The sequence below is a fragment of the Larimichthys crocea genome, chromosome VI (assembly GCF_000972845.2).
Source record: "Larimichthys crocea isolate SSNF chromosome VI, L_crocea_2.0, whole genome shotgun sequence".
In the NCBI taxonomy this organism is placed as follows: Eukaryota; Metazoa; Chordata; class Actinopteri; family Sciaenidae; genus Larimichthys; species Larimichthys crocea.
In genome coordinates, this window is record NC_040016.1 from 2,364,332 (window position 1) to 2,387,747 (window position 23,416).

General features: G+C 40.9%; 1 protein-coding gene across 1 annotated transcript; it reads right to left on the minus strand.

The window, feature by feature from the left end:
* Positions 1-2,861: 2,861 nt before the first annotated feature.
* Positions 2,862-23,284, minus strand: dnai1.2 (dynein, axonemal, intermediate chain 1, paralog 2). The gene is made up of 20 exons (XM_010733491.3): positions 23,093-23,284; positions 22,731-22,796; positions 22,533-22,607; positions 22,262-22,342; positions 21,999-22,125; positions 21,735-21,790; positions 21,483-21,638; positions 21,242-21,301; positions 21,033-21,161; positions 20,619-20,703; positions 20,372-20,489; positions 20,119-20,162; positions 19,706-19,953; positions 19,450-19,539; positions 18,977-19,064; positions 18,716-18,795; positions 15,968-16,116; positions 13,045-13,144; positions 6,800-6,985; positions 2,862-3,116 (listed from the first exon to the last, which is right to left on the minus strand). The coding sequence occupies exons 1-20, from the start codon at positions 23,132-23,134 to the stop codon at positions 3,015-3,017; spliced, it is 2,082 nt and encodes a 693-aa protein (XP_010731793.1). The 5' UTR covers positions 23,135-23,284; the 3' UTR covers positions 2,862-3,014.
* Positions 23,285-23,416: the final 132 nt, after the last annotated feature.

Here is a 23,416-nt window from a genome sequence, read left to right on the forward strand (position 1 = left end):
CCCCTCTATCCCAGAGAGGCTGCCAGTGCTGGCTCCGAGTGAAGGAGAAATCCGGCAGATGAATGAGCACAAGTACCTGTTGACCTCCTGACTGCAGAAGGATGAGTCAAATGTAGCAACGAGCGATGGCCTCGGTGAGCTCCTCCACGGGAGAGAGGACTGAACGAGCACCGGGACTGACTGCAAGCAATAATCAGGCTCACCCTTCGTAGTTTTTAAAGCCTGCTGTCGATCTGATGGCAGAAACAGCTGTGCCTCACAAAGATAGCAAGGATGAATAGCAGTGGAGTGATGAAACTATTTTTAAGCAGACATCATTTGTCAGAGCTCGTCCTTGGTTTGACAAAGCGCATGGAGGGATGCCAACACACACAGCCTCAAGAAAAAGGACAACACGGATAGATGCAGGTTCCACGGAGAATGGAGTGTTCATTATACAAAGAGCGGCTGGCCTGCAGTTGGAGGTTTCTAAATATATCCTCTTATTTCAAAACATCTATTGCTGAGAACAGGGACTTGAGCCTGTGTGGAGAGCGTGTGTCATTGTCACTCATGAATACCAGCGATCTGTGAGGCATTGCGCCTTGCTGAGGGTGTTACATAAGGACTAGAGAGGCTTAGTCGAGATTTGTACCCTCTTCAACACGGCCTGTATACTGACATCTGCTTGTGGCCATCTATGATGGCCAACTTAACCTGGACCAAATCACAGGATGCTCACGTACAGAGGGATGTGTCATGGAACTCTACAGGTCGCAAACATAAACTGCTCCCACCATGAATTATCAATGCTTATGCATTTGATCTGTATCGCTTGTGCTGCAACTTAAGACTCAACAAGGCATGTTGTAGAGTTAAAAGAGTTTATGATGTGTATTTTAAAATGTATAATTCCTTCCATGCTTTTAGCTGATATAAGAGTAATACTCATTAAAATTGAAATTAAAATTCTGGGAATTTTCAAAGTTGGAAACTTTCTGTGGGAATTAATAGGAATTTATGGGAATAAACTGGAAATTTTACAAAATTAAATATAATTGGAGAAAATATATTTTAGCATTATTTTGACTAAAACAAACAGATTTCATGCAAGTACATTTGAATATCTCTGATATTCCTCCATCACATGCACATAGCACACCGCTTACTGCAGGGCTTTTGAGGCCACACCCCCTACATGCACTACTGAAGCCACACATCTGAGCCCATGTACTACATAAAGTGAAGTAAGTTTTGGTGATATTATGGGGTAAATATATTTGATATATGGTATTAATGTTTAACTTGCAAATAGCATATGAAAATGTATTCCTACAGTAGCTAGCTGATAAGTTAGATGGTAAATAAGCTATAGCTAGCATCATTTGACCATTTATGAGGATATCTTATCATCATGCCAGCTTACCCCCAATTACTAAATTACCCCCAAATTCCCATTCATTTCCATAATTCCCATGGAAAGTCTCTCAATTTGGAATATTTCCAAAATTCCCCAGTGCAGCTTCCCATATAAAGTTTGTGGAAATTTACCAATGTTCTACCCCTTTGCAACCCTCTCATTAAGGAGAATTTGAAAAAAACTTTAGTAATTTTGTGGCAGTACCAAAAATTCACAGACAAAAAAAGCAACGTACACTGCAACAAACTATCACAACCACTGAGCCGAGTCCGGGAAACGAGAAGAGAGGAATGCACTAATATCAAACCATTCACTGCAGCAGTTTAAATTTAAAAGGTGATGTCTACAGAACACATAGTGGTGCAAAAGAAAACACCTTGACCATGTTGAGATGAACTGCTGGAACTGAAAATCACAATCAAAGAACTGTTGTAAAAACACCAATTTCTCCATTGGCAAAAGCTTCAGTAAACTTGAAGGCAATGCAACAATGAAGCAAGTTATGATTTGAGTAAAAAGGTAGGAAACCTTGAAAAGAAGTGTATACAGAAAAAAGCCTGTAACTCACTGGATATCACATTTTGATGAAACGCACACAAGTTGTTCTTTACTTTACTCTCAAGCGACCAGACCACTCCTGCGTTCAATGCAGCTACAACAATCAATAAAATGCAACATAAACAAATGTGACAAACAGCAGACCAAACAGGTCTTTGACCAACCCTGCAGTATGCTCCCTATTACCGCAGTAATGGACTAACTGTCGCAGCTGTATTCTCATTACTACCCCATGGCCACAATCATTTGTTACGCATTGTCTGTAAAAATGAGGTGAACGAGTGTCCCTCTCAAACTAAATTTGTGGAGATGAAGTCATGAATCACACTTAACGGAGAGAGTGCTGCATGTGTTCGCAGGAAGATGTGAAAGGCAGAGAGAAACAGGAAGAGAGTATTGGGACAGCATTTGATTCCAGTTAAACATGAGAGCACTGGGTGGTACTTTACTGAAGGACAAGATCATTAAGACAGAGAGGAATGGACAAAAAAAAGGCAAAATAAAGACAGACATCATCATGACTCAAGGCAAAGTTCTCCCCGTAGATGTGATATTAAAAGGCTTTTAGCTCATCCCTGGACGGGTGCCCAGGACGGCATGTGCCAGCCAAAGTAAGTCGTCTGGATTTGGTCCATAAAGGCTCGATCTATTACGCTAATTTATCTCCCTGTTGTTGCAGTAAGCCCCCACCGCCTTCACTTAATCAACTTGTACAATACATACAGAACGGGTTTAATAAATCCCTGCAAAAGAGGTCTGTCAAGTCAATGGAATTCTGTTGCCTGATTAATATGTATAAAGTACTGCAGTATAAGTAAATATATGCATTATTAATTGGATATGAATCATTTATTAAATGCTTTAGAGGGATCAGAGGAAAACATTTTTAATAAACGTATACAAATTGTTTTCTTGTCATGTCAATGTTGTTTACTGCTGCACACAGTGAGGAGAACAAAAGAACAAAGAACTTATTTTTTCCTATGAACGACAATAAAAAAATGTATAACCTTGTTGCCATGTTGTTGTGTTCGGGAGAGAAGCCACATTGGCCGTGTTAAACTGTGTTTTGGTCCAGTTCCCCCGACAGACTGAGCAGCTTGTCCATCTTGGCTACTTCCACTTCTGGACCCTTAGGGGCCTCCTGACCCTTCTTGGTCTACACACACACACACACACACACACACACACACACACACACACACACACACAGGGAGAGAGAGGAATCAGAAATAACTTGGCGTCATTCAAGCACTGGGTGAGACCACAGACCCAGCAGGCAGGCAGTTAACAAGAGAAAAACACAACATAATCAGACATAAATGGAAATGGATGTGAGGTCAGTAGTAGCAGAGTAGTTATATTACTCCATTATTTAATAATTTCTTTCCTCTATATTGCGAACTGAGAAATGACGCTGCTGCCTAAGGGGCACCATTGCAGAGGGTAGATTCAAAGAAATCTTCCAAGTTTAATTTTATTGGCACATTAAATACTCCTGTGTGCAGAAAAAGCACAGCCACTTAAACATTTGTCTTGTCCCGCTGCGGGAGCTCATTTTACCTCAGTTAAAGGATATTTAACAGGCCTATTGTTATCCAGGCTCATTTGCTATTGTTACAGGCTTTTCTCAAAAGGAGCATGATTGATACAATCTTATAGTTTAACATGCAACTGTAGCTTCACTTGACTTTAAGCAACTTAATTAGGAAATGACACTGTTGGGAACTTAATAGGCAACATGAATCACAGCTTGCACCCCTGTAATAATGGAACTGTTGACATTTATATAATGACATTACAATTTATGGGTCATGCTGTACAAATATGAAGGATTTTCATTTTTAGGAACCAACGCATAATTCTTATTAACTTGCCTTGTGCATTTGAAAAGAGGCAGGTTACTTATAATTGTATCAAAATTTAACGACTGGTTGTCTTGGCAAGACAACCAACGAACTGTATGCATCAAGACACTTCCTGTGTTGGTGCAGGAAAAGCACAGGTGTGAGTGTGGTGTTAATCATCCGACACTATCATCCTGTAATGCATCATTCAGTGGAAATGCACAGCCTCAAAAACTGGATGGTGGTTGCTTCTATGGCTTTGATAACAATATACAACCAGAAAAGCTCACACTGAGTTTAAACAGCTCCTTTTTAACAAAGTCCTGGTCAAGACAGGCAGCAGCACAAACCAAGAACAAGTCAATTAAAACTGATACAAAGCAAAACAGACAGTATTACATTACATACTCAGCACAATATTAGTTGAAGCATCAACAACAAAGTGATTACATCTCCAGGCCTTTCAGCATGGCATTCAAAGCATTCAAAGAAATCACACCATGGAGTTTTAAAACTTTCTGTTATACCCAGTTTGAGGGTGTGTCCCTAAAGGCCCAGTCCCCGGTCTCTGTGCGAACATTTGGCATACAGTAAAGTACAATAGTGTGACACAGTGAAAACAGGTGATTCACCTCTCAACGTAGCTGAACAAACGAGTTGTGTCTTGCTAACTCCTCCTTCAAAGCTCTGAACATTTATATCTCGTATATTTTGGTGTAGCTATTCTGAAGTGTGAAAATGGATCCAGTGAGGGGGCTGAAGCAGAGAGACAGCAGCGCTCCCTAAGCGAAGGAGCATTAAATCTCGATGCAACATAATATCTCTGCTATGATGAATGGCTTAATAAAGCAGTCTGACCTGGCACATAGGAGCACTTAAAATAAAACTTCAAAATTAATCAAAATCACAAACTCCTCCACAAGATCCTGTTCTGATTTGATTTCTAAATTGTTTTTTTTTTCATGCTGGTTTGCTTACCGCAGCTATAAAATCCCAGACTTGTGTCTCTATAAAAGTAATGCATTCAGGCAGGAAGCGCCACCTGTGTAGGGCTGTCGGTTAATTTTCCTGCACTCACCAAAAATATACAAATGTAAATGTTATAAAAGAACAAAACACTGCATGAGGCTGTTTCTATATTGCAACCGCCACGTGTGGCAACAAAGAACGAGGCCACTGAAAAGAGAACAGATGTGCTGTGCTGAACACAAACACGGTTCATTTCATGTTGGTGGTCATGTAAAGATAATAAACATTTGGAGTGAATAACACTATTATGTGCTCTTTCAGACCAGATTCAACTAGAACGTGATGACTGCACAAACTAGATCCATAACAGTAGCCTCAGACTCTTAAAGCAAAGCACAGGACTTTGGCCAACACAGACTGTTCACGACAACCACCACATACCCGGAGGCAGCATAACAGCACACACACCTGACATTATTGTTAGTGACTGTAGCCCTCAGGCTTACAACTAGGAAGTAACTAACAGAACATTTTGAAACATCCTGTACTTTGCCAGGGTATGTCCTGTAGTAAAGTTCTGTTTTCTGAAGCTCAAAACAATGAATTCAGAAGTATTTAAGAAACACAACACTTGTATTATTAGTTTGGATTGCTAGGCCAATGTGCCATTGTTTTGATATATTAATGGACCACCATGCCCAGTGTGTTTTAGTGGGCTGCTGCGCCAATGTTATATGACATATTATTGATAATATTTGCTGTGGGCGTTTGTGCCTGATGCTTATTTGCCACACTGGGTTTCTAAAATGCCCCGAGTACTGTCAGTGGTGCTGAACTGTGCAATTATTTCCCAATTGTACACTTTAGAGCTACAGTCTGAGGTCGCTAATGAGGTAGCATTGAATGTGTGTGTATGTGTTGTTATGCTGTACCCATACAAACAATGTGTTTATGAGCGTGGTGGAAGAAGAACTGTTTATGTGTGTTGCACGCGGGTGCTGCAATGCCATGTATAATGCACAAAAACATGTCGTGAAAATAAATACGTGTCACTCGAGTCATTAAGATTTCTTCTAGTTTGCATCCGTCAAATGTGAACAGCACAAAGGGCGACTGGAGAGGCTACAGAGCTGACTGTAAATGGGCCCTGATTAAAGTGTTGTGACTCAGTGTGCCATTTGGTTTCCTACTGTGTTTAGTAGGACTGCTGTGATTACTCCACAGCTCATTAACCATTGTCATGAGTGGCAACAGAGCCTTTAGTGGCTAAAGTGGAATACAACTTTCTTAAAACTTTCTTTTTTCTATGCATTATGACTTTGCATTTTTCGCCAGTTTAATAGTATGGGTGATAGGGAGCATTAGGAGACAGAGCCATGGTCTAACCAAAGGTACCCTTAAACCCAGGGTAGTTAAATGATAGGCCTTTCTTTTCTTTTAGACTTTCTTTTCTCTCACTTTTCTTGTTTATTTCCAGTAAAACTTACAATCCATAACAATTCATGTTCTGCTTCTCCTTCTACTTATCTTTTCTAACAAGCCTTTTCAATTACAAACAACTCTCGAGTTCTCTGTGGCTAATTGTCAACTGGCTTAAATGAGCAAGGGAGAAAGAAATACACATGATTAGTGATGCTGATAATGAGCTTTGGTGGAGGGTGGAGGTTGGCCTCTATTCAGTTGTTATTCAGTGAAATTAGCTTGAGGTCAGGACTCTGCAAAGAATGAATCATCTCTTCTGCTTTCATTGACATGGAACAAGTGGCATTAATAAATAATGCAACAGAGCAGACGGTTTACGGATAAGATAGTATATAAGGTGAAAGAACACAACAGCCCATTCAAGTGAAATGGTAACCCCAAGGAACACACACTAGAAGATATGGTACCTAATGTAATGGTACCTAATTGTGATGTGGACAAGTTCCATTTGTATGTGCCAATACAAATGGAAGTAACCAAATGGAGTAAATTGGCTCAAATGATTTTAATGTAACTGAAAGTCCCCAATTCGATACTCTCTTACCTTTGGTTTCTTGCGGAGGTTAGGAGAGAGTTTGAAACTGCCAACATAACCTCGATCATTTCCCACGATGATGATAGGATGGATGGGATTGAACTCAATAGTAGTCAGCTTGGTCTTCTTTTTGTCCACCACCTGTTGCTGGCAGATGGCCTCATGTCTGTTGATGCTGAGGTCAAAAACATGAACCTGAAAAAGACGAGTGATCACAAGAATTAACGTGTTGCTTATGTTTGTTTTTTGACAGCACTGACCTTGTAATGGAACTGACATTTCACAAGTTTGGCATCACTAGTAACGCTGGCTCAGGGTTTAAATAGAAATCCAGTAAAAAAAAGAAAAAGAAAAAAAGTGACCCATCTTAATGGCATTATATTTAAGTTTAGAGAGGCTAAGTCGGTTACAGAATGCAGTTTATCATATCTTGCATTTGTGTTGCAGGTCATGTGAGAGGGAGAATAGTGGAAGCACAAGCCCCGGCAGGGATGCAAGCCTGACCATCTGGTGCAAGGAAGGGTGTTCCCAGTAATTCAATGAGTGTGCATTTCTGTCTGAATGTGCGCATGCATGCGTGTTTGTGTGTGTTTGACAGTCCCAATACAAAATCACTGGCACCGTCATCCAGAAGGAACCAGATCACAGATATTCGTCTTTCAGCCTAAGTGCATTTAGACAATCTGTCGACAACAAATGAGTCCACTTTAAAGCACAGCCCACTGCTTTTCACCAGAAAGATGACTATGCCTGGGTCACTATGGTTCACGCTGTGTACGTGTACACCACACAACAGCACCACACAGCACAGTGTTTTTGCTTTTGATATACAGTATGAGCACTAATGTAGCATTAGTCATGATGGCTGATTCAAGTACATGCTGACAATGTTTGTAATTCATGTAAAACTTGGAGCACAGAGACTTTACTGTGTGGAAATGATTGCCTATAATTGATCAAACTTATATTGTATTACATTTTTTTTTTAAATTTAATTTCAATATATTATTGCTAATGCAGGTATACTTACTGAAATATGTGGCAGAAGGTTAAGAAGAGCTGCACAGAGAGCAAATGTGGATTTGGAGACTAATCTCACAGGGGGAAAGTAACGGACCTCTCGCTATTTCATTCTGACACTTTATCAGTCGGCTCAGATGGAGAGGCAAGGACACAGAATAAAGAGATATTTGTTTGTAGTGGCACAAAAAAACTTGGCCAGACAAGTCATTATCCTTATGAACACACACACACACACACACACTCACACACACACACATACACACCATTGTGTCTCTGACATTTCACAGTGTTGCAGCAGCAGGTCAGGTTGTCATCAACAGTAAATACACGTCAAGCAGCGCACAACTCATGCTGAGTCACTAAAGCTCTATCAGGCACTTGTCACTGAATAGGACAAATGTTCTGCAAAGAATCTGCTATCCTGGGGAAAATTATGCTGATTAGCATCATGCACTGCAACCACACCATTGAATGTGGGAATTCAATATTCTGTCATTCTTCAAAATCTTACAGGATGCCAAGAAGATTTGAGCCTTGCCTTGGACTGAATGTAGAAAAACTATTTAGTGTATCCAGTTAATTCTGAACAGCCCCCTTAGCTGACATTTAGTCTACTTTAAAATGTGGCATTACAGTAAATACTAATATACCTATATAAATGATATTCATTGGCTCACGTCAACAAAGTTGAACATATTTTCGCTTAAGCACATCATTAAAATCTGATTGCAGTATAGTTTAGTTCTGAATTCTGCACACTGAGAAAAAATGGACCAGTCATAGTGACCTTGATCGACTAGAGTTTAATATTCCTGTCCTTACTGCTGCTTAGAAAGGAGAGGATATTGGGCTTGTAAAATGTATGCCAACTGACGATATTTTAATGAGTTTTTTAATAACTGTTGAAAACTGCTTTTGATCCAGTTTCAGAGAATATATTACCATAGTTACAAAAAGGACTGGGACTTCATATGCTTTCTAGCAAAGTCATTGAATTATTTTTTCCCCCCTGTTAAAGATGTTTACAATAGTTAAGTTTATTCTGTGTGTATGCACTGTCAGTAATTTATCTGCACTTTACCCTAAACGGGACATTTAATTCATTTGTTATGAAATCTGACGTTTCCTACCTCTTACATATTATCAGGACTGATAGTTGTGAAATCATTTGCATATTTGTGAGTTCATTACTGTATGTATTGTGCCTGTGGTGGCTGAATCCTGGCACTGGAGTAAACGGGACACACATACACACACTATCACATAAGGTGTCTCTCAAATTGCTCTGCTCTCATTTCCTCTTTGTCACTCTGGCTCGACTTCACTTGGCACACTGGGCAGGATATGTGTCAGACACAACACACTGGACTTTCATAGCATGGCGCAGACTGGTGCAAAGACAAACAGATGGGGATAGCGCACAGACATATTAAGAGTGTGGAGATAAGCAACACTACATCCACTGATATTACCTTTGGCTGAAATCAATAACCACTGGCAGGGCAGGAAGCCATCTATGGTACAAGAAACTGTGCTCGAACAAACTCAAATACCTGCTGCATTAATCTGAGACCTAATGAATATAGTGAGGAATTAGTCAGCTGAGTCTAATGATATTAGAAGGATAATGAATGGCACATACTGTATGTCTGAGAATGGTTGTGCAGTGAGCAGGTATCACCTGGAGCCATGAAAATATCTTAGATTTCATATGTAATTAGATTTTTGATTTATCATTCACTAGATTGACAGATTATTAGTAATGTGCCTTTTCTTGGAGGCTCTTCTTGGAGCCACTCTCCCAGTTTGGGGGTTACTGCCCCAAGTGCCCCCACTACCACGAGGACCACGCTGCCCTTGACCTTCCACATCCGTTCCAGCTGCTCTTTCAACCCTTGATACTTCTCAAGTTTCTCATGTTCCTTCCTGATGTTGGCATCAGCTGGGATCGCCACATCTATCACCACTACCCTCTTCTGCTCTTTGTCCACCACCACTATGTCTGGTTGGTTAGCCAGGACCTGTTTGTCAGTCTGGAAGCTGAAGTCCCACAGAACCTTGGCCCTGTTGTTCTCAGCCACCTTCTGTGGTATGGCCCATCCGTACTGGTTGCAGATGTTCCTGTATACTATCCCAGCCACTTGGTTGTGCCTCTCCATGTACGCTGATCCAGCTAGCATCTTACACCCTGCTACTATGTGCTGGACTCTCTCAGGGGCTTCTTTACACAGTCTGCATAATTGGGTCTGATCTACTCTGGTAGATCCTGGCCTCTATGGCTCTTGTGCTTATGGCCTGTTCTTGTGCTGCCATGATTAGTGCCTCTGTGCTGTCTGTCAGTCCTGCATTATCCAGCCACTGGTAGGATTTCTTGATATCAGCCACTTCCTCTATCTGACGGTGGTACATGCCATGTAGGGGTTTGTCCCTCCAGGTTGTCTGTTCCTCCTCCTCTGCACCCTCATCAGGGTTCTGCTGCCTGAGACATTCACTTAGCAGTTCATCCTTCGGGCCATCTGTCTGATGTATTCTCGTATTTTCGATGTTTCATCCTGGACCGTGGCCTTGACGCTCACTAGCCCTCGGCCTCCCTCTTTCCGCTTAGTGTATAGCCTCAGGGTGCTGGACTTGGGGTGGTACCCTCCATGCATGGTGAGGAGCTTTCTAGTCTTGATATCTGTGACTTCTATCTCCTCCTTTGGCCAGTTATGATGCCAGCGGGGTATCTGATGACTGGTAGTGCGTACACGTTGATGGCTTGGACCTTGTTCTTACCATTCAACTGACTTTTCAGGACCTGCCTTACTCTCTGGAGGTGTTTGGCTGTGGTTGACTTCCTTGTGGCCTCTTCATGGTTTCCATTAGCTTGTGGGATGCCAAGGTACTTGTAGCTGTCTTGGATATCACCTATGTTGCCCTCTGGTAGGTCAATCCCCTCAGTCCAGATCATCTTGCTTTTCTTTGAGACCATCCGGCCACACTTGTCCAATCCGAATGAAATCCCTATGTCATCCCTGTAGATCCTGGTGGTGTGGATCAGTGAGTCTATTTCTTGCTCGTTTCTGGCATACAGCTTGATGTCATCCATGTAGGGCAGGTGGCTGATTGTTGCCCCACTACGGAATCGGTACCCGTACCTGCTCTTCGTGATTATCTGACTGAGGGGGTTCAGGCCTATGCAGAACAGCAGTGGTGATAGCGCATCTCCTTGGTATATGCCGCACTTGATGTTGACTTGGGCAATGGGCTTTGAATTGGTTGTCTTCCACATTTCCATTGAGTTCTGGATGAAGGTCCTTAGTTTCCTGTTGATCTTATACAGTTCCAGACATTCCAGTATCCATGTGTGCGGCATTGAGTCGTAGTGCACAGGTTGGTCTGTCTCTTCTTTCAGTCTCGGGCGACTGTTCTATCAACCAGTAGCTGGTGCTTGGCTCCCCTGGTGTTACTGCCAATTCCTTTCTGTGCCTCGCTCATGTATTGAGCCACATGCTTACTCATTTTTGCTGCAATGATGCCTGACAGGGCCTTCCATGTTGTGCAGAGACAGGTGATTGGCCGGTAGTTGGTCCCTTCTGGGGGTCCTTCATGATTAGGACTGTCCTGCCTTGGGTTAGCCACTCTGGGTGGGTCCCATCCCTGAGCAGCCGGTTCATCTGTGCTGCTAGGCGTTCATAGAGTGCAGTTAGCTTCTTTAGCCAGTACGTATGGATCATGTCGGGGCCTGGTGCTGTCCAGCTCCAGGCACTCTGACACTCTTTCTTGGATGTCTGCCATTGAGACGGTTACTGGTTCTTGTTCTGGGAGGTTGCTGTGGTCAGCTCTTGGTGTTGTGTGATGCCTCTCTTTCCCATATGGATGCCTCTCTTTCCCATATGTCTTTCCAGTATTTTTCCACCTCAGCTCTTGGCGGGTCTGACCGGTTGTTGTTTCCCTGCCACTGAGAGTACACCTTGGCTGGTTCAGTGGAGAACAACTTGTTTATTCTCCTGGCCTCTCCCTCCTTGGTATATCTCTTCAACCGGGTGGCCAGAGCTGTTAGTCGCTGTTTGGCAGTTTCGAGTGCCTCTGGTATGGAGAGTGAGTTGTACTTCCTGGGTGCCCCTTTATTCACCATGTTTCCTTTCTGCAGTTCAGCTAGCTGGCTAACTTCTCTCCATGCTGCCTTTATCTTGGCCTCTAATCGTCTCTTCCATGGTGGGTACTGTTTGTTATGTCCCAAGCCCACCTTGTATCCAAGCATCTCCATGATTACTGTTGCTGTACTGTGTATCAGCTTGTTGGTCTCAGTGATGGTTCTTGTGGAGATTGTCTTCAGAGCAGCATTCACATCCACTAGTAGATCTTCTGAAGGTACTTGGCAACTCAGCTTTGGTATTCGTCAAGCACTTGTGTTGAGGCTGTTGGTAGCTGTTGGGGCTTGGTACCCAATCTCTGGTTGTGGGGATGATGATGACATCTCCCCGCTGACCTGTCGTCCTGGCTCCCCCTTGCCATAGCATCGTTGTTGTATTTCAATAATCTCTAGTTGTGATAGTAGATTTCGATTACGGATGTTGGAACACTGGGCTAATAGCTGTTTCTTTGTTAGCCTTGATTGTGGGTTTCAGAGTATCCAATGGTCCCACATTCGCTGCATGTATCCCCTCTCTCTGGGATTGCTTGTATAGTAGCATTCCTGCAACTCTGTATTCTCTGCCCTCGTCCATCTGTGTTTTGTTCCAGTAGCCCATTTCTCATCAGTTTGACCTGGTCCCCTAGCAACTGACGCAGACCTTGTTGACCCGGGCGACATCTGAGCCAGTATGACTCTATCAGTTATGTGTTCACTCATCCTGAGGTAGGCTGATACATCATGAGGGGTCTTGCCTAAGGACCCTTACTGGATGATGTTTTGTTGTTGTTGATGTTTGTCCCGACCGGGATTCGAACCCCAGTCTCCCGGGTCGCTACAGTACTGTAATAAATCCTACCTTCATGAAGATTATAATGATCAGTTTTTGGCTGTATAGTCATTTTTGGAGGCAATGGTTTGTGGTGCTGTTGAACTGTGTTAAATCAGAAGTACAAAATCAACTATGAATGTAAAACACCTAAATATATTTTCACCGATTAATAAATCTAAGCAGTGCTCATGCACTGTAGCCTGAACCAGAGTCTTCAAAGGGCTAACTGCTAAAATCCTTAGTCAAGCTGTGGCCTGCAAAATGTAAGTTTAGATAGACACTTACTGTTCCATCTATTGTGACGGCAGCAAACACAGTGGAGGAGTATGGAGCCCAGGCAACGTCACTCACAGCTGCTTTCAGATCAAAGGTGAACATCGGAGTTCTGGAAAAACACACAGTCATCCAGTGTCAGACCAACAATCTGTAACTTTTCATTGTATTGCATGAAATGCCACATCCCTCTGAAATTCAGTGTCATCCAGACTGAATAAGAACTGCTACTGCCAGCTTTAGTTGGTGTTTTCTATAGCGCCTAGAGTCAGACAAAGACCATAAATATAAATGAGACTGCCCAATCTGCTATCTGATTCTGCATACAGATAAAACCATACATTTTATTTCTATGGCCAAGGCAGTGGTACATGTGTGCTTTCAGTGGTGGAAAACCATCTTTAGACTTTCATCCATGGCAATCAGTTGCAATCTGTCCAGACACTGATGCCTCATCAGAGCCTGGCAGAGAAAACGGGTGGAGATGAAACAGAAGCCACCTGCAAACCATTTCCTTCCATTATTACTTGTGAAACAACACTGGAAGCCAGATGAAGAAATTTAATATTTCATAGAGCTGAAACCAGGTGCATACAAGTCTTCTACAAATATCAAAGCTCTATTGTATAACTTTTCTAAGACAAAATAACAGATTTTAGATCATTTTCATGCAACTTAATAGGGTGAATGGGGGCTCTGTCATTCCCATTCTGTGCCCCTGATGTCTGCTCTTGCACTATATAACTCACAATAAGTACGTAATGCTTCACATACCACCAACTATTTCACTGATTTTGGTGAAACTGGATCATATTTTATGAAGAAAAAGACTGTGAGCTCAGAGGGTAAGGTAGGGTAATGCAGACAGCAAGTGGAACTGGTGTCTTGCCAGAACTGGGGGTGGGCAAGAGGGCAATGTCAGCAGCTCAGCAGCCTCTATAGATTACATTTTAAAGAGGGGGTGTGAGTGAGAAAGAGAGTAAGCTAAATTATTTTTTTTATTTCATTCTATTCAAATAGATTGCAGATTTGGTAACACATAAAGGTAGACTTACATATGTATATGAAAGTGATTTGCACTTGCAGAGCAGGCTGTGGGTAAACTGGTGTTTGACTTACTGAGGCAAGAACTAATAAAGACCTGAGATGGCCCTGTGGGCACATTCTGCAAGTGAAGCAGAGCTCATGAGGTGGTAGAAGAGTCTACCATCAGCAAACTCAGAAAAACAAATCAAAATATAGTGATGTTGAAATGTGCTGTCAAAGATGCATTCAAAATAATGCTCAGTTGTCAGTGAGGCAGAGAATATTTACATTTTCTACCCTCAACAGCATAAATATCTACAAATTTGGACAAGAGGTGGAGTATTTTCTGTGCAAAACTGACCCTCGCAAAGTGAAAACCTTGGTGAATAAACCAGAATGCACAATCACAATCATTTAACACACTTCAGACTTTTTATCACATCATCCCTTATTGATTTTGGCAAGATGTTCCCCAGATGACAAACTGCGCTTCAGTGCTGCTGTGTCTGTTAAAATAAATAACATGCACCCTAGTAGGTGTAGAATATGTCTGAAATTACAAAAGACTAGTAAATCTGGGCTTTAAATAGAGGACTTTTTACAGCAGACGCGGCACATACTAGAAATCCACAGTCAGAAATATTAGGATTCATAAATTACAAATTTATCACTGGGCTGGATTGCAAATTTATCAAGCTAAAAGTATTAGTGATCAATAAACTAACTCGATGCAAGTCTCTTTCTTTCTCTCCCTATAAACCCTTCAGCTTATTTGGGACTGGCTTATGTCGTCTGACAGTTTTACAGGCTATATTAGCCTCAGACGTCCAACAAAAGCAGCCAGTGTTAGGCTTTCACACCCTTCTGAACAGTGTGGTGTTGTTTGTGAAAAGTTGTTTGATCCAGTGAGACAGTCTCCCGGAAATGTCTTGCATCTATGGGATGTTATGGATCATTCTTGAAAACCCCCATCTCTCATAATGGGCGGATGATTACTATCATTATTCAGTCAAGCTGTCTGCGCTGACAAGAAGTGGGAGGCACTGTGGGTTAGTCAAATAAGCAAGAAAAAGTATGCTGGGTCCATGATGAGTATCAGAAGGTAATAAAGAATAAAGACGAGCTTTAACATTATGGAAAGATTACAGGAATGATGATGATCTTGTCCCTTCTTCACTGAATGAACATTTGACGACAGAGCATTAGTGATGCTGCTAACCATGACAATATAAATAAAACAGCATAAAATTACAGTTACTCTAAGTACCAATTTATTCATCTTCCGACCTTCCTCCTTGTTTTAGGATTCTAAAACTATAATATGAACTTCACTTGAGTGAACAGTCCATTAAACTGGAATAATGATAAAATCTGTAGGTGAATGTTTTCCTTTACATTTGTTCTCCTTTTTTCTCACACTTTGACATGGCCATTTCATCATGCACTGTAATTTTTGTAGCTGTTAAACTCCAACAGCCAGCCGTGTGTCCAAGTCCAAGGAGTCACAAGGAGACTGTAACACTGAGTACATCAAGCTTTTCCCTGGAAATGTCACCCTCCTCTTCAAATGCAGCCATTAGGAGTCACCAGTCACCAGTGCAGCAGCAAGTATACAGACTGTGGGATGCCCATTTAAGATAGCAGTGTTAACGATGAAGCCCTAGTCACTGTGATGGTGGATAAGCGTTATGATAATAACAATAATAGTAGCACCATGGTATCCAAATGACACAAGACTTTTCCAACAACATGTTTATCATGGACACTATTACTTTTCGACCTATGAAATGAAAATAATGCAGAACTGAAAAACTATATAGGAATGGAAATGACTGGATTATAAACATACTACTGTAGATAATAAACTAAAAACCAGATGCAAGTACTCCCTTGCACCCAGTTGTCTTACTTAATGGTATGGTCCCAGAGCTTGACGGTCCAGTCTGAACTGCATGAGATGAAAACCTTTGGATGGAAGTGGTTCCACTTCACAGCATCCACTGCCATGCTGTGGGCAGGGTAGGTCTCCAGGAACTGGCTTGAGTACCACTTGGAACACTAGGGAATAAAGGCAAAGTCTTAACTTGTGTGACTTTTCTAGTGGCCTAAGGCTGTTTATTACCTGCTTGTGGTACCTGCTACTGTAACTGTATTGTAGCTATACTGTATTGCTAAATATACTGGAATATGAACAATATGCTTTTACCATACAACACAGCAGCAGGTATTACAGCAATTATTTGCATAATTATAAGCTTTTCTGCTATTTTTCTCAAGTTGCACATCTTCCTTACCTAAACAGTAAACTTCCTAAACTGTTACTTCTCAGCTTAATCAAATCTTGACTGTAATAATCCAAACTGTTATTGTTGTTGGTGTTTATACAATATGGTTAGTAAGAAAAAACAAGGCCAAACTGTTGCACCTTGGAAGACATTATTTGAGTCAGATAAAATCTAAAAAAAATGATAAGGACATGATTTAAGTTAGTAGTCTATTAAAGTCTTGGGCTTGAGCTTGAAATAAAATATTCTCTTGAGGATCTTTCTGGGCACATTTTTCCACATTTTCCACTGAAAGCAGAAAAGATCTTGCTGTGACATTACGGATTGGAGAGAGGCTAGAAGTTTAATATGCTTGACGGCTTTAACCCAGAGACAGCAATGTAATTCTCTGTGAATCAATGCTGAATTGCCCTATAAATTTACACAGTTTGCTCCCAATCGACAGAATAGGGTTTACAAAAGCAACGCCAGAGCAGCACAGTTAGAGTGCAGAGATAAATTAAACGGACGATCCAGGATAAAACGGCATGGCTTCTGGGGGCAGCTGCTGCACTTCCAAGAACTGACAGTTTGATTGTTGACCTGCAGCTAGGTGAAAAATTCTTAATATGTCCTCTCCTGGGGTTTTCTGTGCCACTGAACCTTGAGGTGACACTTCACTTGTGACCTAACTTAATTATGTTGTCAGGCACAAAGACACCAAGAAGCAATCAAAAATATTTCAAAAGTGTCTGATCACAATTAAGTCAAACCAGTAAACTAATCAGGGATTTGCAAAGAGGGGCACTTTTGCATTTTTTGTGGCAGCAAAGATAATTATTGTCTGATGTGGAAAGAAAGTGTGATACTTGTTTTACTGACAACACAGCAAGAACAAGTGAATGGACAATAAGGAGTGTCTTTTATTAAATATTGTTTATGCGCCATATTACATGGATATTTAATCATATTTATATATATTATATTATTTATATTATTTATATTTTTAGATGATTTAAATAGTTTTTGGACGACAGTGAAGTTCTTTAGTACTAGAGATCAGCCTATACCTTGTTTGTTTGTTGATTTTGATTAATGCAGAGAATATATAGAAATACAGCCATGTCCTTTAACTTTACAATATCATTGTCTCCTAAACAGTGTGTACTTAAATTAGTGCATTTGTGTGTGCTCTTGCATACATTACATTTTTATTGTCCCACTGCCAAACACTGTAATGTGTGTTAGCATCAGATAGACTTCCCTCAAGCACTAGGTTTTAATTTTATAAACATCAGCCAATTTAAACGCGGTCTGCATTAGTCAGTGAGCTGCACTTTACGTTAGTAAATCAATAGAATGAGGGCACAGTAACTGCCAACGAACGAGACTTTTATGAGTGTCTTTCTGCCTACGGTAACAGGAACATGAGGAAGAAAATCAGAGAGAAGGTGGGAGGCCAGCCCAAAACTACCAGTTATCTAATGTGGACAGAGAGAGCCTCTGCTTAAGAAGACTCATTAAACCCTTAATGTCAAACCTGGGGGGCTCCCAACAGGCCACATGGACACACACAACTGCATGTGCACAACCCTACACACACACTTGAACACAGACACTATTTATGGAAACTCTCACTTCTGTACCCTCCAGAGTGCAAGCCCAGCAGGATATCTGCGAGTGCACCACAAACAGCTTCCATTTTTCAGGACAGACACTGGGAGACAGTGCAATGCCACAAGATGATTCTAACGTAATTTTAAGGGTGGCACAGAAAGAAAACACATTTGAGGGATGAGGCTTTGCTGAAAAATTCATCCTAACCATCAAACTTTACAAAAACTTTTTGAATATTGAAACCATGTTTTTTTGTTGTTGCTACCAGCTCATATAGCGCACCATCAACATTAATACATGGCGTATGCAGTCTAAAGACATATCTAGACTATCACAAGCAAGTTTCATGTCTCTACCAAAATGATCCAATACCCATGGCCGTCTGTGTTTGAATTTAAAATATAATATAATAATGATAATTGTACTGAATGAAACGGTCCTTTAAAGTATATAAATAATGTGAATAATACAGTGCATTAATAGCTTATGCTTTTTAAAAACAATTTTCCCATTTCATAGGTATATGTTTTATCAGTTACACATTTACTATATTGTAATCTATTACAAAAGCTTATTGTTCTGTTATATATTGTTTATCATAGATTTCTCAATATCATTAAAGTGGTACTGTGGCCAATGTGTAGTATATTAATGTGACTGTATCACAGTTTTGTTGTGATTTCCTTCACACTAGGCATATGACAGCTTAAGTATGTCTTGTTAACATGATGCTAAATATTATAGTACATTACAACAGTGTAATGCTTCATACATACCTTGTGTATTTTCCCCTCCTCTGTGCCAACTAGGAAGAGATAGCCGATGTGTTTATGGAAGTCAAGCGATGTTCCACAGGCTGTGGACAAGAGGCATTGAGCACATAAATTAGACACACACTGTTTCAGACATCGGCCTAATGTACCAGACTGAGACAAATATGATCTGATAGCAGAGAATATTTCAAATGCAGAGCTTTAAATGAGTAATAGCTGCCCATACATGACATAACATGACATGCAGAGTAATGGAGACCTTACCAATGCTGGGCTGCTGTGCACCTTCTGGTCCCTCAGAGACAGCACTATCCAGTGACAGTCTGATAATGTCTCTAAAGACCAGCTCATTCTGCAACCATACAAATACACTGTGATGAAGTAATACATGTAACCATCCATCCATCCATCCATCCATCCATTGTAAGCGCTTATCCTCATCAGGGTCACGGTGGGGCTGGAGCCTATCCCAGCTGATTTAGGGCGAGTGGTGGCGTATACCCTGGACATGTCGCCAGCTTATACAGGGCACATAGAGACAAACAACCACTCACACTAATACATGTAACCATGCAAATGAAAACAGCCACGTAAACAATTGAAAATGTGAACACACACAGTCACTTATGCAGAATGCATGCACAAAGCAAGTAACTGGCATCTTTAAAAGTTGTATTATATTTATATTTTGCTAAGATTATATGAAAAGAGAGAAAATTACATTTAATATTACCAACCTTGCTAAGTGTCCAGGACACAACTCGGCCATCAGATGACACAGAATAGAAATTGTGGTTATTGTCCAAGTCGTCACTCTGCCAGCGCACCTTAATAAAAGAAAAGTGAATTCTCTGTTAGCTAGGGGGAGTATCATCACTCAGAATAGCTCTCTAATTGGCCAAACTTCCACATAAATGCATAAAGGCTGGAGAGACTGGAACAAAGACACAAAACCTGAACTCCCATCACTCCAACATTGGACTCTACTCTCACCTGCCAGACGGGGTCAGTGTGCTTGCCAGTCTTAGCGGTACTCATATACACAGGCTCCTGTCCCTTTTTCTTCAAGTTGTACACAGCCACACTGCCATCATAGAAGCCAACTGCCACCAGATAGGAATGCTGCTCATGAATGTCGAGGCACAGGACGCCAGAATTGGTGGGGTAGATGTACTCTGGGAAGGAGGGGTTCTTCAGTGTGTGGAAGATAAGCATGCCACGCCCCTGGTTGCTGAAGTCATCTGGCCAGGAGAGGGATAAAGGAGAGTCGGCATGAGGTGGCAAAGATCAGGACAAATACCAAATATACTTCCAATATAGTAACAATTCAAATCTGATTAAATTAGGTAAAATATAAATAGTCTCAGACATGTTAACAGAAATCCTTATTTTTATTGTTTACTTACACGATCCCATTCCAGCAGCAAAAAGGTCCTGATATTTCTTATTCCTGTTGAGGACAGTTGCATCAATCAGATTCTCCCTTCTTGTAACAGCATGAGGGACATACAAACATTGAAATACAAACACTCATAGCTGAAGTATATAATCAATTTCAAAACACTTGATAGTGTGGCAATTGCAGCTACATATTTCTCCCTACAATAATAATGAATATTAATTTAAGGGAATGTCTGCAGAGTTGTTGAGCAAATCTACCAGGAGAGGGCGGTGACAGACAGCCTTTTGGCTTTGTCATACTGAAACTTCCACAAAGGGAGAAGGGTGCCTTCTTGGCCCCTGAACTCATCAGATGGATCCTCAAAGTTTTTGAAATCTGAAATGGCAAGAAAAGAGGGCAAAGAGAGGAGATGAAAAGAGAAAATCATGTGTAGCAACTTGAATATCAAATGGGATTGTAGTTTATTTTTGTGTCACATAACATATTTACTGGAACATAAAGTACCTTGTGCTATGTCATCAAATATATTCTGATTGACCATTCGTTCAAGGATCTTGGCCACGCGGGCCACTTTTGTGAGGTCGTTGTGCTATGACAAGAACATGACATCATTTTACATGAAAACACTGCAAAAACATACAGCTGCTATACTTTTGATTAATTTCTCTTTCATTACTCATCAAATTATCACAGACTGTCATAACAACATGTATGAGTAGGAGAGAAATCAGTCATGTTGTTAGCTTTGAAGATACAACACTATTCATTTGACAGTCATTAACAATGTATTGAATGGCAATGTATATATGACATGTACAGCAACAACATTAATAAGAGATGTACTGTAGACTATGAGGCAAATATATAAGTAGACACGTGTTATATTAAGGCAAGAAAGTTGGTGAGCATTCAATTTACCTGAGTCTCCAATGGCATGATCTTCTTCTTGCTTTCATCATCATCTTTCTTTGATGGTACGGCTTTCTGCTTCTCTTTATTTTTTTCTTGTTTCTGCAGCTCCTTCTCGTATGCATCATAGATCTCCCACTGCAAAGAGAATTGAGTTATTACAGTCTAGTCTAGCCTGTGTGAGCACATATATTCACTGATGCCTGGAAATCCAGTACCTGATTAGCAGTGGCAGAGAAAGTGCTACGTGGAGGAGGTTCAGTCTGGCAGCTTCTCTCCTACAGGAAAACAAAAATGATTCCACTGAAACTCTCGAGGCACCGGGTTATTAATGTTGTATTAATATGTAATGATGTTTTTTAATGCCCTCCAATATTAAATGTTTGTTACCTCAACTACTATGCAAAAGATGTGTGATAAGACATAATATGGTCCTCTAACAGGAGATATCCTTCTTACCCTCAATGGGTTATTAAGGGTCTGGGAAGCTCTCTCACTGAAGTTGAACTGGTTGGTAATTTTTGGCTCCTTCTTGTCAATTTTGGAAGCAACACTGTCTGGCCTGTCCTCGTCACCAGCTTCCTCCGCTTCCCCTCCATCCTCTACAGATGTTGCCTGTGGAAATGTTGATCAATAGAACCCTGTCATACATTGTTCAAAATTTAATATACTGTCCAACGCAAACCAGTGCTCTAAACAACTTATTTTTACCCGGGTTTCTGATTCCTCCTTGTCAGGTTCAGCTTCAGTGTCGACTGTTGCAGTCTCTGGAAACATTAGGTATATAATATCATAATTTGACTGTGTATAACGCATCATTTTTTAAATTTTATGCCACTAGTTGAAAGCGACATCTTGTGGCACCAAGTATACACTACACCAGAGAAGATACATGCCACAGTGACATATTGAACATTATTAGCCTTGAATATCAACAAAAGATACAGATTTATTGCATCATGTTTCGGTAACTACCCTCAGAGAGACACTCCTTAGCCCTCAGTCTACGACCCTCATCAGAGTCTATGTGCACAAGGTTTCCCTCCATCTCAAAGAGAACAGCCATCTGATCCACAACAAGGATGGGCTTGTAGGAACGTTCCTAAGAAACATATGTTAATGAACTACTTGTATCCGACACATTTTCAAAACAAAAAAAGCAAAGGAACATTTGCTGGGAAAATCTGGCTCATTTGAGTGATGCCTGCATGTATAATGCTTAGATATAACTTTCTTACCTTGAAGCTATAGCGGACAATATTTTGAGGGGCATGTGGGTTGTTTGCAGTCAGAGTCCTTGTGATTTCCTCTTTCAGCTCCTAATGATATCATATCATATCACATATCAAGTTAAAGCAAACCGCATAACAGCACAGTTTATTCATGCATCACCAATTTTGCTGAGGTATGGATTACTAACGACTAAGAAAAAAATAAATAAGCTGAGTCAATTCCCTCAACACATGTGGATGTCTCAAACTTGAGAAATAAAATTCCCCATCTGCTTACAGCTTCAGTGAGCTTCAGTTGATCTGGAGGCACAGTAAGTTTCCCATCACCGATATCCACTGCCTCATCCTCATCCTGCAAAGTCACATACAAAAGAGATTTATATTTTGGTTAAATTAAGAATTACATTACATTACATGTTGGAAAAACACAGTTATTCCCAAAGAGTTTTGTTTTCCTGTGTTGAAGTGCACCCACCTTTTTTTTACTCGCTGTTTTGTTTGACTTCGCACCAGGTAACGTTACCTTCTGGGCATTTGACCCCTGTGTAAAAAGTGAAAAACAACCAAATGGTCAGCTGCGACATTACCATCATGAAAACTCTCCACCAGCGGCTACTAGAACAGCAACATCCCTTTCTACCTTTAAAAAACTTGTAAAAACCTTTCTCTTTCGAGACTGCTTCCAAAACAAATCTAACAACTACTCTGTACTCCTTTACACCTTTGTCAGCTTATGTCCTCCTCTGTAAGTCGCTTTGGATAGAAGCGTCTGCTAAATGCAATGTAATGTAATGTAATGCTAGCTAGCTAGTTAAACTAGATTTGACATTTAGTTACCTTTCTCACAGATGCCGCAGCGTTGTTGGTAGTCACATGCATTGTGGTTGTATCTGACAAACGATTTAAGTCAACAAATCGACATTAAGTAAAGAATAAACTGTGGAAAAAAATGGTTCAAAGCGAAAGAAAACCTGCTCTTCAACTGAAGTATACAGGTTGCCAAGGCAACCAGCGACTCTCGGGCGGTCACTAAAGAGAGCAGAGAGCCAAAGTAAGTCAAGATGGTTCCCGCCACACGCTAACCTCCGCTTTTCCTGTACATGACCGTACTCCACTCACTGTTTATGAATCAACACTGACACCTGTACTTGTATCATCATG